Source organism: Primulina eburnea, chromosome 16 (genome assembly GCF_022965805.1).
Source record: "Primulina eburnea isolate SZY01 chromosome 16, ASM2296580v1, whole genome shotgun sequence".
NCBI lineage: Eukaryota > Viridiplantae > Streptophyta > Magnoliopsida > Lamiales > Gesneriaceae > Primulina > Primulina eburnea.
The window spans coordinates 805,295-819,928 of NC_133116.1; the positions used below are offsets into that span (position 1 = coordinate 805,295).

At 31.6% G+C, this 14,634-nt stretch overlaps 2 protein-coding genes across 2 annotated transcripts; one reads left to right on the forward strand and one right to left on the reverse strand.

Annotated features, from left to right (window-relative positions):
• Window positions 1-1,842: 1,842 nt before the first annotated feature.
• LOC140817237 (uncharacterized) lies at window positions 1,843-2,571 on the reverse strand. The gene is made up of 2 exons (XM_073176877.1): window positions 2,533-2,571; window positions 1,843-2,424 (listed from the first exon to the last, which is right to left on the reverse strand). Exons 1-2 carry the CDS (start codon window positions 2,569-2,571, stop codon window positions 1,843-1,845), a joined length of 621 nt encoding a protein of 206 aa, XP_073032978.1.
• An 8,727-nt stretch (window positions 2,572-11,298) lies between these two features.
• LOC140816613 (uncharacterized) lies at window positions 11,299-12,502 on the forward strand. Its single transcript, XM_073175996.1, has one exon. The coding sequence runs from the start codon at window positions 11,491-11,493 to the stop codon at window positions 12,301-12,303; it is 813 nt and encodes a 270-aa protein (XP_073032097.1). The 5' UTR covers window positions 11,299-11,490; the 3' UTR covers window positions 12,304-12,502.
• The last annotated feature ends 2,132 nt before the right edge of the window (window positions 12,503-14,634 follow it).

Consider the following 14,634-nt stretch of genomic DNA (forward strand, 5'->3'; position numbering starts at 1 on the left):
GCCTAGTAATAATTAATTTCTAAACAAATCACATATTTAATAGGAAAAATAAAGTTATTGCATGATATAAGCTATAATATTAAATGATCAATTGAACTATGGTCTATAATATTAAATTTCGTGTCGTCAAACATTATTAGATCTAGGTTGAAGCTAGGTCAAAGGTTGTATTGCGGTTTTCTGTTTCTATATTATATTTAGTTTGTCCGACCAAAGTTTTTATAATCGGACCGTTAATCAAACCGGTCAAGCCTTAAAAAATGGTTCAACCGGTTCAACCGGTTCCACCGAACGGTCGAACCGGATCAATAAAATTAATATTTTATTTATTTTATATAATAAATAAAATAGTAAAATATTAATTATTTATGTTTTTATAGTTTTAACTTTTAAGATGAAAATTACAACAAATATTCAAATAAACATCACTTTTCAAATTCAAAAATCCAAATTACACCTAACATGTAACCAAATAGTGATGACCAAGTTTAAGTGCCCAAGAAAACATCAAGTTTAATTATACAAAAAAGTAGCAAACATCAAGTTTCTTATACAAAAAAGTATCAAACATCCAGTTTCAACTTTCAAGTTGCATCCTTTGATGCCCACACCGCATCCAATTCTTGAAGTGTTCTTTCGTAGTCATTATCATCTTCATCCCCACCATCCAAAAGTTCTTCCAAGTCCAAAAAAGGTGTTTGTTACATTTCACCAACACCTTTATCTAAATCTTTTTAAAAAAATTAAAATAATACATGTTTAACAAACAGAAAGCAAAAATTTGTTAAAAAAAATTATTATTAAGACATAAACCAAGAAATAATTATTTTTTCAAGAAAAACTTGCATTTCGATCCCATAGTCGATGGGGTACAAAGGGCAATAACAAATGGCAGCCAATTAAACTGCTCAATTCACAAATTTTCATTTACATCCTTGGGCTATCAAAACCGCCGATATAGAGAAAAAAAAGTGAGATCAAGCAAAGCATCTCCAGTAATGGAGTGTCACTAGAGTGACCATGTCTGTTAACAAAATTCCAACAGCATATATTCTGATGTGGATTTAGTTTTCAGCTTAAATCTTACTAAACATATATACATAAACTATGTACGAAAATTTGTGAATTCTCCCGGCGGAACCTACAAGGAAAGAAGACTTAACCTCATCCAGAGATGCCTAATCCTGAAACACGTGTACACAGTAGCAGTAGAAAATTTCACTTGTGCGAGTGGCTTATAGCAACCCAGGTCAGCATATCCACGTTAATCGGCAGCACCACTCGGGACAGCCGGTTGAGAGGGCGATCCTCAGCTCTGGTTGGTTGTATGACACCGCATTGCAAGGACGGAGACACACCCTAAAAAATTTTGAAGGACCGAACGGGAAAAGTATTTGGGAAATGTTTTAGGGCCCAGCCGCTCAGCTTTAAGGAGGCCCAAATTCATACACAGCCCATATTTAGTTTTCACAGACCCGTCGGTTCTTAAAAACCGACCAGTTTCCGGTTTTTCCGGTTTAACCGGTTTTTAACCGATTTTTTCCGGTTAAACCTGTTTTCTGGGTTTTTATGTATCTCCGGACCGGTCTGGAGTCCGGTTCGCGGTTGAACCGGTCCGACCGGCCGGTCCGGTCCGGTTTTGATAACACTTTGTCGTTTTAGTTATTATTTCAATAATTATGGTTTAGAATGACTGTTTTAAGTTCATTTAATGAATATCGACAACTCGAGGACCAAGTGTATTAGTTTTTATCCAAATAAATAATTGATAATAAATATATTTTTTTCTTGTGAAATTAAAATGAATTATGTTTTATTTTTTTGATGGTTAACACTTGTAATTTATTGCAAAGCCAATAAGTCTTTAGTTACAAGATGAATCAACCATACGGGAAAATCTCCTATCTCCCAAACAAATTGAGAGTTGGAAGAAATAACAAAAGCTGCTATCGAATGGGCAACCATATTTGCCGATCGACGAACATGAAAAAGTGATGTGCTATTCCAAGAATTCAGTAAAAGTTTTATTTCTGTAACAATGGATCCTGAATAGCTGAGATTCTCTTCCGGCGTTGTGACTGCTTGCACGGAAAAGAGAGAATCTGAGGCAATATGATGAATCTCTAAGTTATGCATTTGAGCCTGTTTTATACCCCCGAGAATAGCGAGAAGCTCGGCGCATATCACCGACTGTGGCATGTCAATCTTCCGTCCAAAAACTACTATTGGTTGTCCCTCGTGGTTCCTCACCACTCCTCCAATTGAACAGCTGTTAGATTCCTCTGTGTAGGCCGCGTCAACATCTAACCGGATCTTGTATTCTGGTGGCGGCATCCACATTGCAGGAGACAAGCATTTTACATTAACAGGCAAAGTTGACAGAGCATCTCGAGCCAATTGGAAGTCATTCAGTAGATTTTCACTCTATGAAACTCAAAATCGGATTTAAACCAAGAAAATTTTCACTTTTTTCAATTTTAAATTTGTCATTCGAATCCTTTTGAAAATACCAGGAAAATTTATATTTTGAACTTCTTCAACATTCTGCCTACACCTTATTGCTTGATCCATTTCAGAAGTGCGGCCCAGGAAAATTTGGGGCTACTAAATTTGGATTGTGGAAACTCGGACCGAACTTTGGAGCCCAGTATGAGATCTTATTTGGACCGGAATACTAAAAGCGCCGAATATACTTTTATAAACTCTCAAAAAAATTATGATGCCACGTACAACATCAAAATGTATCCAACATATTGAGTATGTGAGTATTTGATCAATATTTATTGGTTTGATTTTCTTAGACAATATTATTCCGAACGAGTTTGTCGCACACATAAAGTTTGCTCAGTGTGATTTATTTGAAAAGCATAATTTGCAGACTACTGTGTTATTTTGAAGGTTTATCAATCGTACACCCAAGAGTAGTAGTGCGAGTTCCATCGTCATAAAAAAAAATAATTAAAATGTCATAAATATTAAAAAATACTAATGACTACTATACTTAAATTATCGAACATTTTTAAATATACCACAATTTAGCAAGGTAAAGAAATATGCTTCGAAGCATTTGATTTAATTATTATGGTCGAAGAAATTATAGATGAGTATAAAAGAAAATTGTTCTTGATTATGGTGTCATATTTAAATATAAAACTCTGTAAGTTCGAATCCAAAATAATATTGTGCTGTACACTTACAATTTTGGATTGAATTTTATTTTTATAATAATGAATAGTGGCAGAAAAATAAGGTGAATAATTTATTTCTGCCGGAATATTAGAAAAAAGCGAATATTATTGTGTCTTTTTAACGGAGTCGTGAATATGGCACATTGAAAGTTAAGCTAAAAACTGGGTGCGACATTTCAGTTCCTTGGCAGAAAAGAATTGAAGAAGAGATTTGGAGAAATGGCGATCGTGGATTAAGGAATTTGATGGGGTCAACACTCAACACAAACGTGACCGGGTGATTGATTTTTATCCATTTTTTTTGTTCGTTTTTGTTTTACGAAAATAATTAACCAGAATTGTTAAAGAAATATATTGTAATATTTGTTAACCAATTTAAATAGCCATCACAATCCGACGTGAGATTATGTATTATAAATTTAACCAAATATGAAAGTGTATGATATCTTACATCTAGTGACTTGTTTTTTTATTGTTGTTTATTGTGTAAACAAATAATAAAATAAAAAACACAATGATACAATAATTTTAACGTAGTTCGATCAACATACCTACGTTTATGGGTTATGCTCAAATATCAAGCAAATCCATTAAACAAAAACATTATGATCATACAAAGACTTGATCAAATTAAAAAATAGACTATCTCTTTTCTAATGACATCTTTACGATGAACACTTCACTTGGTGAACATCGCTCGTCTTCAACTCCGTCTCGATCGAACTCCTTTCAATACGATTGTTCTCTCCCGAGAACGCCATCTTCCTCTCATGAGGAATGAATCACGAAACTTTGAATGTGTGTGCACCACTTAACAATTGAAACTCTCAAACACATAAATAATAAAATGGTGCTGACAGAAGTTGGCATAGCAATTGTCGCGACACATAATGAACAATTGGTGTTTCTGCTTTTAGATCGCACAAAAAAAAAAAAAAAAAACTGGTATCTTCTCAAAATAATATATACATTAGCATGTTCGTATCTTCACGAAATATTTATCATCAATTCAAAAATATCTTGCCTAAATCTCATCATTATCAATTATAAAATTTAGGAAATTAGCAACACGAATTTGATCACTTTTTCAATGAGAGATCAAGAAAAGTATTATCAAATCGAACGGGGAGAACCCGTTAGCTTTGGGTTCGAGTGGCATTTTACCTCTAACCACAACTCATCCGTTGATTTCACGCTCTTCCTTTTCGGAATGAAGGATTAGTGAAATCCTACTGATTGCAGCTTTCTCCAGACCTTCAAAAAAAAAAGCATGAAAAAAAAGACTCGAATGATACGATCCCTCCGTCACTCCAAAATGATACAAATTGTGACCCCGATCTATTATGTAATTTAAATCTCTTGTGATAAAGTATATTATATCAACAAAACTTACCAAAAGATAATACCGAATTTAAATCACCTTATCAAAATATTCTCAAACTTAAACATCATAATATCCAAAAACAAGTTCAATAAAAAGTGACGTGTATAATTTATTCATCATGACATAATATGTGTATGCATCATCAGACAAGTTTAATATTAACTTTCACAATTTCAATACGTCGGTGTGGAAAAGACACCGTCCATTGACATTATTAATTATTACTTTAAAATACTTTATCTGTATATTGAATATTAGTATATATACATATTTGCTTCAGTTCAGCATACTTTCCTCGAAATTTAGAGGAAATTTAATTTGGCAGTTAAATAACGTCAAGCAGATAAATATTTACAAAGTCTTCGTGGACCATATTTTAATATAATTATACGTTTTTAATATAATTATACGTGATGCCATCAAATGTGCTCGTAATTTCCTTGTAATTATGTGAAAAAAGTGAAATTTGAATTTAAGGCTTTCAAATTTCGATGACATCACATAGACGTGACGTGAACAAGTCAACTATATATGAGCAAGGCAAGATGACCATATCTCACTGCAAATACCCAAAAAACCAATATTATAAAACATCGGTTTAGGCACATAATTATTTTATGAGTGGATATCATGTGAGACCGTCTCACGGATCCTAATTTGTGAGACGGGTCAACTTTACCGATATTCACAATAAAAAGTAATACTCTTAGCATACCAAATAATATTTTTTCATTGATAACTCAAATAAGAGATCCGTCTCACAAATACGACCATTAAGACCGTCTCACATAAGTTTTTGTCTTATTTTATATATACATTACATGAAAGTCTATATATATATATATATAATTAAAACTTGCTTTAAAAAACGAAATATAATATGTTTGTTAATTAAAAAATCTCTTGATTCTTGATTATGACATCAGATGATGATCAGATCATGCATGCATCGATCACGCACCAAATTTCATGATACCTTATGGCAATATCTGAAGAATGTATATAAAGATAAATATTTATGTGGAGTCCCTAACACTGACTTTATTCCATATATTAATGGAAAATAAATTCAAATTTGACTTAGAATTTACAATTCAAGCCTAATTTTACATCTAGTTTAATGCGTGAATGGATGCGTAAATTTTAGAGGGCTCTCACCCAAAGGAAGCCACGAGTGGGTGGCAAAATCATTTATAGAAACACCATCAGCGCTATATATTAATTAATATTGTTGAACTATATAATAATATATATTATTAATTAGGCTAGGTATCGAGTTTATCGGTTCTACTAGTAAATTAATTATTCCTAAAAGTTCGATTTTAATCTATTACAATATATTGAGTAGCGAAAAGTCTCTTAGAAAATTTAATTTAATTTTTTTTTTATTTCAGACTAATTTATATGAACTTTAGTCCATTGTATGTGTAAAAATTCATTCCGGTCGACTAGTTCCTAAATAACTTTTAATTCTTTTAATGTCATCCTCTAGTAACGTAAGTATTTCAGTTAATTATCACAATAGATTAATTAACTATATTTTATTTATTTAATTATCTTAATTAATGTTATCTTATTTTATGTTTGATAGAATAATAACTAATAAAATGAAGGAAATTAACACGTGGGTCCACGGGGCAATGTATCAGCCAAATTAAATATTATTTAACACCTAATATTAATCCATCTTGCGTTACATAGCCGTAAAAATGGAATAATGCACAATACATGAATTGATTAAGATATTAATTAGAATAAAAATAATCAGGGGATGTGACCTTTTTATCCTTTCAAAACTTCTCTCCGCAAGAAAAGGAATCGCGAGATTAAAGTACCGAAGGCAACTTTATCATCCAAATCCCATTTCAAAACGCGTGTCTAAAACGGGGCCCCAAATCTTTTTATCCTCCCCTTCATTTTCATCAAAGTAGATACCGCCATTAGTGGATAACTATCTTATGGATAAAATACAATTTATTTTAATTTTTAAATTAAAAAATATACATATATATATATATATATATATATACATATATATATATATATATATATATAGTTTTGATATCCTGCATACCTACCTTGCACACCTTTGTGAGCACCAATGATGTGTCACTCATCCATTGGATGTGATGAAATATAGAAAAATTATGCATCCAATGGGTGAGTGACACCTCATTGGTGCTCACAAAGATGTGCACGGTAGGTGTACAGGATATCAAAATTATATATATATATATATATATATATATATATATATATATATATATATATATATATATATATATATATATATATATATATATATATAAATATCCAGATACTGTGTTTATATCTTATCCCAATTGTAATGGCATAAAAAAATAAAGATAATTTTATCTAAATACGTCCAATGTAATCTTAAATATCGAGTGATTACTCACTGTAACTTGTAACCAGTAAGTACCAGTAATCAAGTCACGCAAAAGAACACAATCTGTTTAGGGTAAGTCTTATGTGTGATGATCGATTCGATTCATACTTGTAGTAAAAAATAATATTTTTGACAGAAAATTGATAATTTTTTATATGTCGAATCAGATCAAATTTTAGTCTCACAAAATTGACATGCGAAACCCGGTCTCATATGAGTTTTGGTGTTCTTTTTAAATAAATACGAATTGTTAAGATCACGAACTTGAGTGCAACTATACCTCAAAAATTAGTTCGAATGAGGATGATTGTCAAAGTTCATATATATACAACTCTCGAGAACTTAATCAAATCGATATGAGATAAACAACACGAAGTATTATTTAAGGGATAGATGAACAGAATAATTGATGCTATGCGAATGAAAGTCGCATGAAATGAACACAACTGCAACATATAAAGTTGAACTCGACTTGAGCGTGAGTTATATGGTGTATCCAAAGTTGGCGAAGCCACACGAATTCACGGGATCATTAGCTTTTTTTAGTTGTACATGACTTTTTATTATTACGATATATATGACTTAGCCTTTTTCATATTATTATTATCATTATTATTATTTTAAAAAAAATAAATAAGTGAGTAATTACATGTTCATTTTTAAACGAGAAATCATTAGTTTTTCGTGCAAATAATCGAGGACTCTGTACTTGGCTGGCGTTCACGTAGGTTGGGGTTTAAAGTACTGGTACAAACTCATGAAAAATTCCACTTCTCTTACCTTTCGGTGCGAAAACAATAAAACACAGGGCTAATGGCATATTTTAATTTCAAATTTTGAAAAGTAACTCTCACCCTGTATAACTGCTTGATGTTGGTTTTTTTTTTTAAAAATAATTAACAACTTTCACATAAAAATTATCTTTTAATATTGTAATTTAATAAGACAAAAATTTGTGTGAGACGGTCTTACGAGTTGTATTTTGTGAGACATGTATCTTATTTGAGTTATCCATGAAAAAATATTATTTTTTATGCTAAGAGTATTACTTTTTGTTGTAAATATCGGTATGGCTGACCCGTCTCACAGATAAGATTCGTGAGACCGTCTTACAAAAGACGTATACTCAAATAATAAACACAAGTAATATATAATATTTATTTATTTCATCACACACACAACGCATTTGCATGATCCACTAGTATATATATATATATATATATATATATATATATATATATATATATATATATATATATATATATATATATATATATATATATATATATATATATAAATAAATATATGCATGTATGATGTATGATAAGATTTGTATCTAACCTCTTTTAAATAGGGGCAAACGTATCTTTAGATGTGATTGCGATTATTATGCAAGTTTCAGTATGTCAGGAAATAACATAAAAAAATGCTATGAATATGAAATTTTCGATGAGATTAAGACACGTTAAAACTTGTGGACCTCTACTTCACCAAGTGTTACTTAACATGAATCCGATGATTGGGATTAAACAAGTAACAAAGCTCGGATTGAGGTAGCTAGCAAGTGTAACAAGATATAAAAGGGCATGCATATTCAAGTAAATGTCCAATTATTGTCCATTTTGTATGGAAGTCGACTCAATGTCAAATCAACGAACCTATCCCGCTTCTTGTCGCTCATTCTTGACCAAACTTTGTTGGGTTAAAAGGTTTCTTCCTATTCTCAAAAAAATAAAAATAAAAAAAGTTTCTTCCTTCTTTTTATTTTAAAAAAACATAATGTTATGCTTTCGATTCTCCAATAAAAAGGAAACTTAATTTTCACTACGAAATCAAGTTTGTAAACAAACAATGTATAGTAACTGACTCGAATGAAATGGTATACATACCATCTCTCCATATGTTGATATGGAAAACATATTATGTTATATATATATTATTTCTATTTTTTGTCATGTTATCAAAGTTATGTAGATTACAACTTTTTCATTTTTAATCATGCTATCAATCAATTCTCAATTAACTTGAACATTTTTTACAATTTTTCATCGGATACATCACCAATTTCCAAGGTCATGCCAGCAATTTCCAGCTCAATTTATAATTTTCTGGTATTAAGTCAACATTTTTCAGATGAAAATGATAAAAAAATAAACAAATGCGCAAGTTTAATGAACTAAAACCGTGTAATAGTCTATAACATGACTAACAATAAAAATATGTAAGTTACAAGATAAAACTATATTTTTATCTCCATATTTAATCATTTTTTAAATAATTTACTCGTGTTTATAACTAAATATTGGAAAACTAGCAGAAATATTTTGAATTAATTAAATATAGATAGAACAAGAAGTTTAGTCAGTAAACTTAGTTTTTCAATGATTTTCTTAATTTGTGTAAAACTACAAATAAACTTAGATATTTAGATACACACATTAATATATATATATATATATATATATATATATATATATATATATATATATATATATATATATATATATATATGGTGAGTGACACCTCATAGGTGCTCACGGAGGTGTGCACGGTGGGTGTGCAGGATAACAAAACTGTATATATATATATATATATATATCTTTTTTATTGAGCTTCAAAATGAATATTCACTACGTAGGCAAACTTAGTTTCTTGGGCTTATTTATTATATTCGCCATCGACTATCACTGAAAATTTGAGTAACATATGGTAGAGAAATATTTTATTAGAATTTTTTATATTTATATTTTAACAATAAATAAGTAAAAAAATAAAACTGAAATTTGAATTTTGAACGAGGAGCAGTTATTGTTCCACTACCACCTTCAATGGTTCCTTATATTAAAAACCAGTACACAATTTGATGTTATAATTTAATATGTTTTGTGATGAAAAATTTATGTTTTCATAAAAAAAAATTGCTTGGGATTTAAAATTGTTATCTTCGGCAGATATCGGTCTTTAAGCTAACTTCAATTAAATATAACCGTCAAAAATTGCTTCGGAATTAATATTTTGTTGTTGGCATATTATTTCCAGAGACAAAATAATAATCTAAACTTGGATAAATTTTTCCTCTATATCTGGATTCATTATTGTGTGCACACAACTAATATAAGACGAATGGGATAAAATAATAATTTTGCTTCACTACTCGGCTGGTCAAATATAAATACTTTTACCACTGCAAGATACGACCTGGACAAAAATTAAGCGAAGCCAGTGCATGACTTAAAACTTTTGGTCCACCGTCGGTCTGGAGAATATAATACAAATTAAGGAGATGGATCATCGCACCAACCAACACAAATGGGTATCTTTGTCCATTTAACTTCCATAAAATATTAAAATAAAATATGTTATTGCATGACAAAGATATGAAATAACGACACATATGTGTAATATTCTGGAAAATATTTAATTATCTTGCAAGGTAAACTCATCCACATTAAGCACCAATGTGTGTTTGAAGTTTCATATATACTAGTACAACGACGTACGCGTTGCGTGCTTGTACGATATGTTTTTATAATTTATTTGATTTATATTTAAATGAGGATCAAAATATATTTGTAAGAAATAATGAGTGGCTACATTATAATTTTGATGTATGAACAAAAAAATAAATTAAAAAAGAATAAAAAAGACCCAAGCAAAAATTGAACCTACAACCTCATGATTAAGAAACATAGGCTTTATCTACTAAACTACATGTGACTTGCTTTTATTTTTTAACACTTTATTAATATATAATTAGTAATGTAGAGAGTGGGGGTGAAGGGTATTTTAGGTATTTTAAAAAACAGACCAAGGAAGTTACTCTAACATACTCAGCCTTAATAAATAGTAAGAGATAAGAGATATATATTTTCATTTTTTAAACGATAAAGATTTCCTTTTCTCTTCCTTGATCGAGATATCATCTGTTTCGAAACCTTAGAATAAGCATTTGACAGAAAAGAATAATATAGGTCAACCTTATTCATATTTACGACAAACATAATATATAAAAAATAATATTTTTTTATGAGTGATTAAAATAAAATATCTGTCTCACAAAATTAATTCATGAGATAATCTCACGAAAGTTTTTACGACGAGTATTTATCAAACTCATTAATGGTATTTGTCCAGAAGCTACAGTACGCGAAATACAATTATATTAAGCTACATGAATCCTATATTATTTGCAGTATATTTTTATATATGATAAAACATCAACTATACATACACATATCCGATAAATTATTATATAAAAATAATATATATATACAAAAACAAATAACCCGAAATTAAATTGTCCCTCCTCCTCTGGCATCTATAAAAAAAGGTACTTACTCAAACCCGAAATCTTCATTTACCCAGTCTCCTCAAATTCCCTTTTTGTGTTCATGTATAGAATCTCTCCATGTTCCCCAATCCACGTGCCTTTCCATTTCCACTTCCACTTCCTCTGGTTTCTCCCCTCATTTACGCTTTCCCTGTGAAAATTTAACCTGCGTTGCTGGATGCTCGAGGAGGAACGGCTGTTCCGAATTTTGAATATGGAATCAATGGTGTTTGATAATGTCAGGTTTGAGAAGGAGAAGGCTGTCGCGAGGTTCAATCGCTTTCGTAGAATCGTGAAGTTGTGGCAGTTTTTCGAACTTTTGGTGGTTCTGGGGCTGGTTTCGTGGTCCTCTGCGCGTGTTCCGGCGGTTATGAAAGTCGCGGGCGGGTATTTCGTTGAGTTCTCCGCGTATGTATTCAATAACCATGTTGTTTTCGTGATCGGGAATATCATTATCGTTTTGCTCTTCGTTATTTGCCGGCGGAACGACGCGTTGAGTCTGTCTGGAGGTGGCGATGGTTTGTACGATGATTACGTGAAACACAGCGAGGCGGTTCATCAGCGAGAGCATCCGACGGTGAATGTGGAGCCAGCGGTGGGTGAAGACGCCCAGGCCCTTGGTGATGACGAGAAGCAGATTGTGGTATGCTCGGAGGAAATCAAGGCGAATCAGCAAGGTGATGAGGTGACGACTGCGATCGAAGAGGCTACGAGACAAATACGGAGGTTCCAGAGGACGCAATCGGAAAAACTGAAGCGTGAGATCGCGGTGAGGCCGAGGCTGGAGCTCCAGAGATCGGAGACGGAGAAATACCAGAGAAAGGAGAATCCCGAAACAGAGTATTTCGAAGCGTCGGAGATCGACACTCTGAGTAGCGAAGAGTTCCGACGTACTGTTGAGGCTTTCATCAATAAACACTGGAGCAAAAAGAGCAACTTGCCGAATCAATTCGAAAAATATGGGAATTATCACTTGGTAAAAATGACATAAATAATTACTGTAAAACCAGTGCAAGTTTTGGTGCCACTGAATATCAAGTACATTGCTGTAAATGTCTAATTTTACTGTTATCTGATCTTAAAAGGCTACATTGATTTCACCAATTTTATTGCACATTTAGCATTTTGCTCGAAGCAGAGGAAACCGCCCTTTTATGTTTTTGGCATGACAATCTTTCTTCAGATACAAATACACACATCTAAACATAGAGTTTGTTTGAGCTCGTGTATATTTTTTTGTATCAAAATGCAATTTATTTTCTAACTCAGATGTGATTAAATCTGGTTGGATCATCAAAGGCGAAAAGAATAATTCCCCATAGCGGAGTTAAATTTCCAACAGCAATAGATAAGATGTCGCCAAGATTCAAGACAACACCATAAGATGATGCTTTCATTGAATTAATTTAAGTTAGTTCAACCATTTTAATACGAAGTCTGATAACATCTTTTTAGCAAACGCTAATATACGAAGAGTGAAGCTTCATATTAACTTATATTTATCTTGTCGTCGTGCGGATTAAAAAATAAAAATTTTGAATTCGTACCATTTGTACGAAAAAAAGTTCATGTAGCAACTAATATTCATGTTATTATCATATATTGTTCAATAAACATCATGCATTTCTTGTTGACGGTTCCCATAATATATTTCACATTTGCACTTCAAACTCAATGGCTCGAAGTTTGAATGATTAAAATCGACCGCCCGCAAGAAATCCTTGATGAGTGGCTTTGAAGATAACATTTTGCTTTACGCATGTATAATTAGCCAATGATGGTTAACCACTCAAAAATTTTTGTTACATACATTTCAAAAGTGGCTTTTCTCTTTTGCAATATTGGGGAAAAAACTAATCCATTTAATGCCAATTTTGTCACCTTTAACTACGCACTAATTAAGCCATAATTACCTTGCCCAAAGGGTAACATAGTGGGCTTTGTTGGAACATTCTTTTTCCTTTCCCCTCCGCAAGTGTTTTATAGCTTGCTACTGTTGGAGTGAGCTGTGGAATCATTATCGATTCCTTAAATTGCCATCTAAACTTCCATAACTATGCATCAACCTTCCGCCCTCACATACACTTCTATATAAAGTAAATATTTTGTAAGATCGGTCTACCCGATTCATATTCAGAGTGAATAATACATTAAGCATAAAAAATAAAAATTTCTATGAGTCGGATTGGATAAGAGATCCGTATAATAAAATCGACTCATGAGATGATTTCATAAGAACTTTTGCTATATATTATATGTAAGTATATTTGGTGGTGTTGTCAATTTTTTTTGTTGCACACCATTCATTTTTTTTTTTAAATCGAAAGCAATAATGATGATGAGTCGGTAACATTTAGGATTTCAGGTTATCTTGGTTGTTTTTAGTTGGGGGTTTAAATTTTCTCATCTCTCTTTTTTTTTTCCATGGAATTCTTAACCAGTGTTGGGGTATTTTCCCCATTTTTGTAAAAAAAATTTGAAACTCGTACAATGTCATATGTCGAATAGTCATTTTTGAATGATGAACACCTTTACTTCTAATTTTTCACGGATAATGTCCATATGAATGCATGAATTTTGAAAATCTTATTCAACATAAAGACATAGTTCAGAATTTGATCTCGTATGCATGAATTTCCAAAATAATTCCGATAGCCTAAACTTAATTTCACAATGACTTAAACGGGCCGGTGAGTCGTAACCTCACTCGATTTGTCAAAGCTACTTTTTTTTCATACGTAAAATAATAATTATAGTAATCTAAAGCACAAGAATCGTGTTAACGTCAATTCATAGTTTAACAAAGTAGTTAACATTTTTTTTATGCTGCGAATTTTCTCTTCTTTGCGGTGAATAACTCCTCTAATAATCCATTTCTCAACAACAATAGTTGGAAGATAAAGAAACAAATTATATACATTAAAGGGAACTAAGTATGTTTCCCCCTTAAACACCTACGATATTCTAATCAACGATCAAGAAGAAAAGTACATAATTTTTAGTACAACTTAGGTAAAGTTACGTTGGGAAATTACATGGAAATGGAACCTACGCCTCTCCTCTTTGTGAGAGAGGTTTGTGTCAGCTCAAGTTGCGGCGAGAGTAAAAATTTTAGTCGTGTGAAACGCTTTTAATCCTTGCAACACCCTAAGTCCGATTCTTAAAGGAGTCGGCTAAAACAATAACTATTTTAACGCCGAACCAAAAGGGTGACTTTAATTTATGTCGATGCCAGTGATCTGGTAATGTCATGTAAAAATTCAAATTATCTTTTCTTTTTATTACTGTATGATGTTTTAGAAATTAATTATAACGTGTGTTT

What these genes read in the sequence shown, in the direction of transcription:
- LOC140817237 (XM_073176877.1), bottom strand. Translation starts at nt 2,571, where the DNA reads ATGGATCAAGCAATAAGGTGTAGGCAGAATGTTGAAGAA. An exon ending in GTAGGCAGAATGTTGAAGAA is followed by an intron (nt 2,425 to 2,532) that starts GTTCAAAATATA and finishes TGAGTTTCATAG; the next exon opens with AGTGAAAATCTACTGAATGA.
- LOC140816613 (XM_073175996.1), top strand. Translation starts at nt 11,491, where the DNA reads ATGCTCGAGGAGGAACGGCTGTTCCGAATTTTGAATATGGAATCAATG.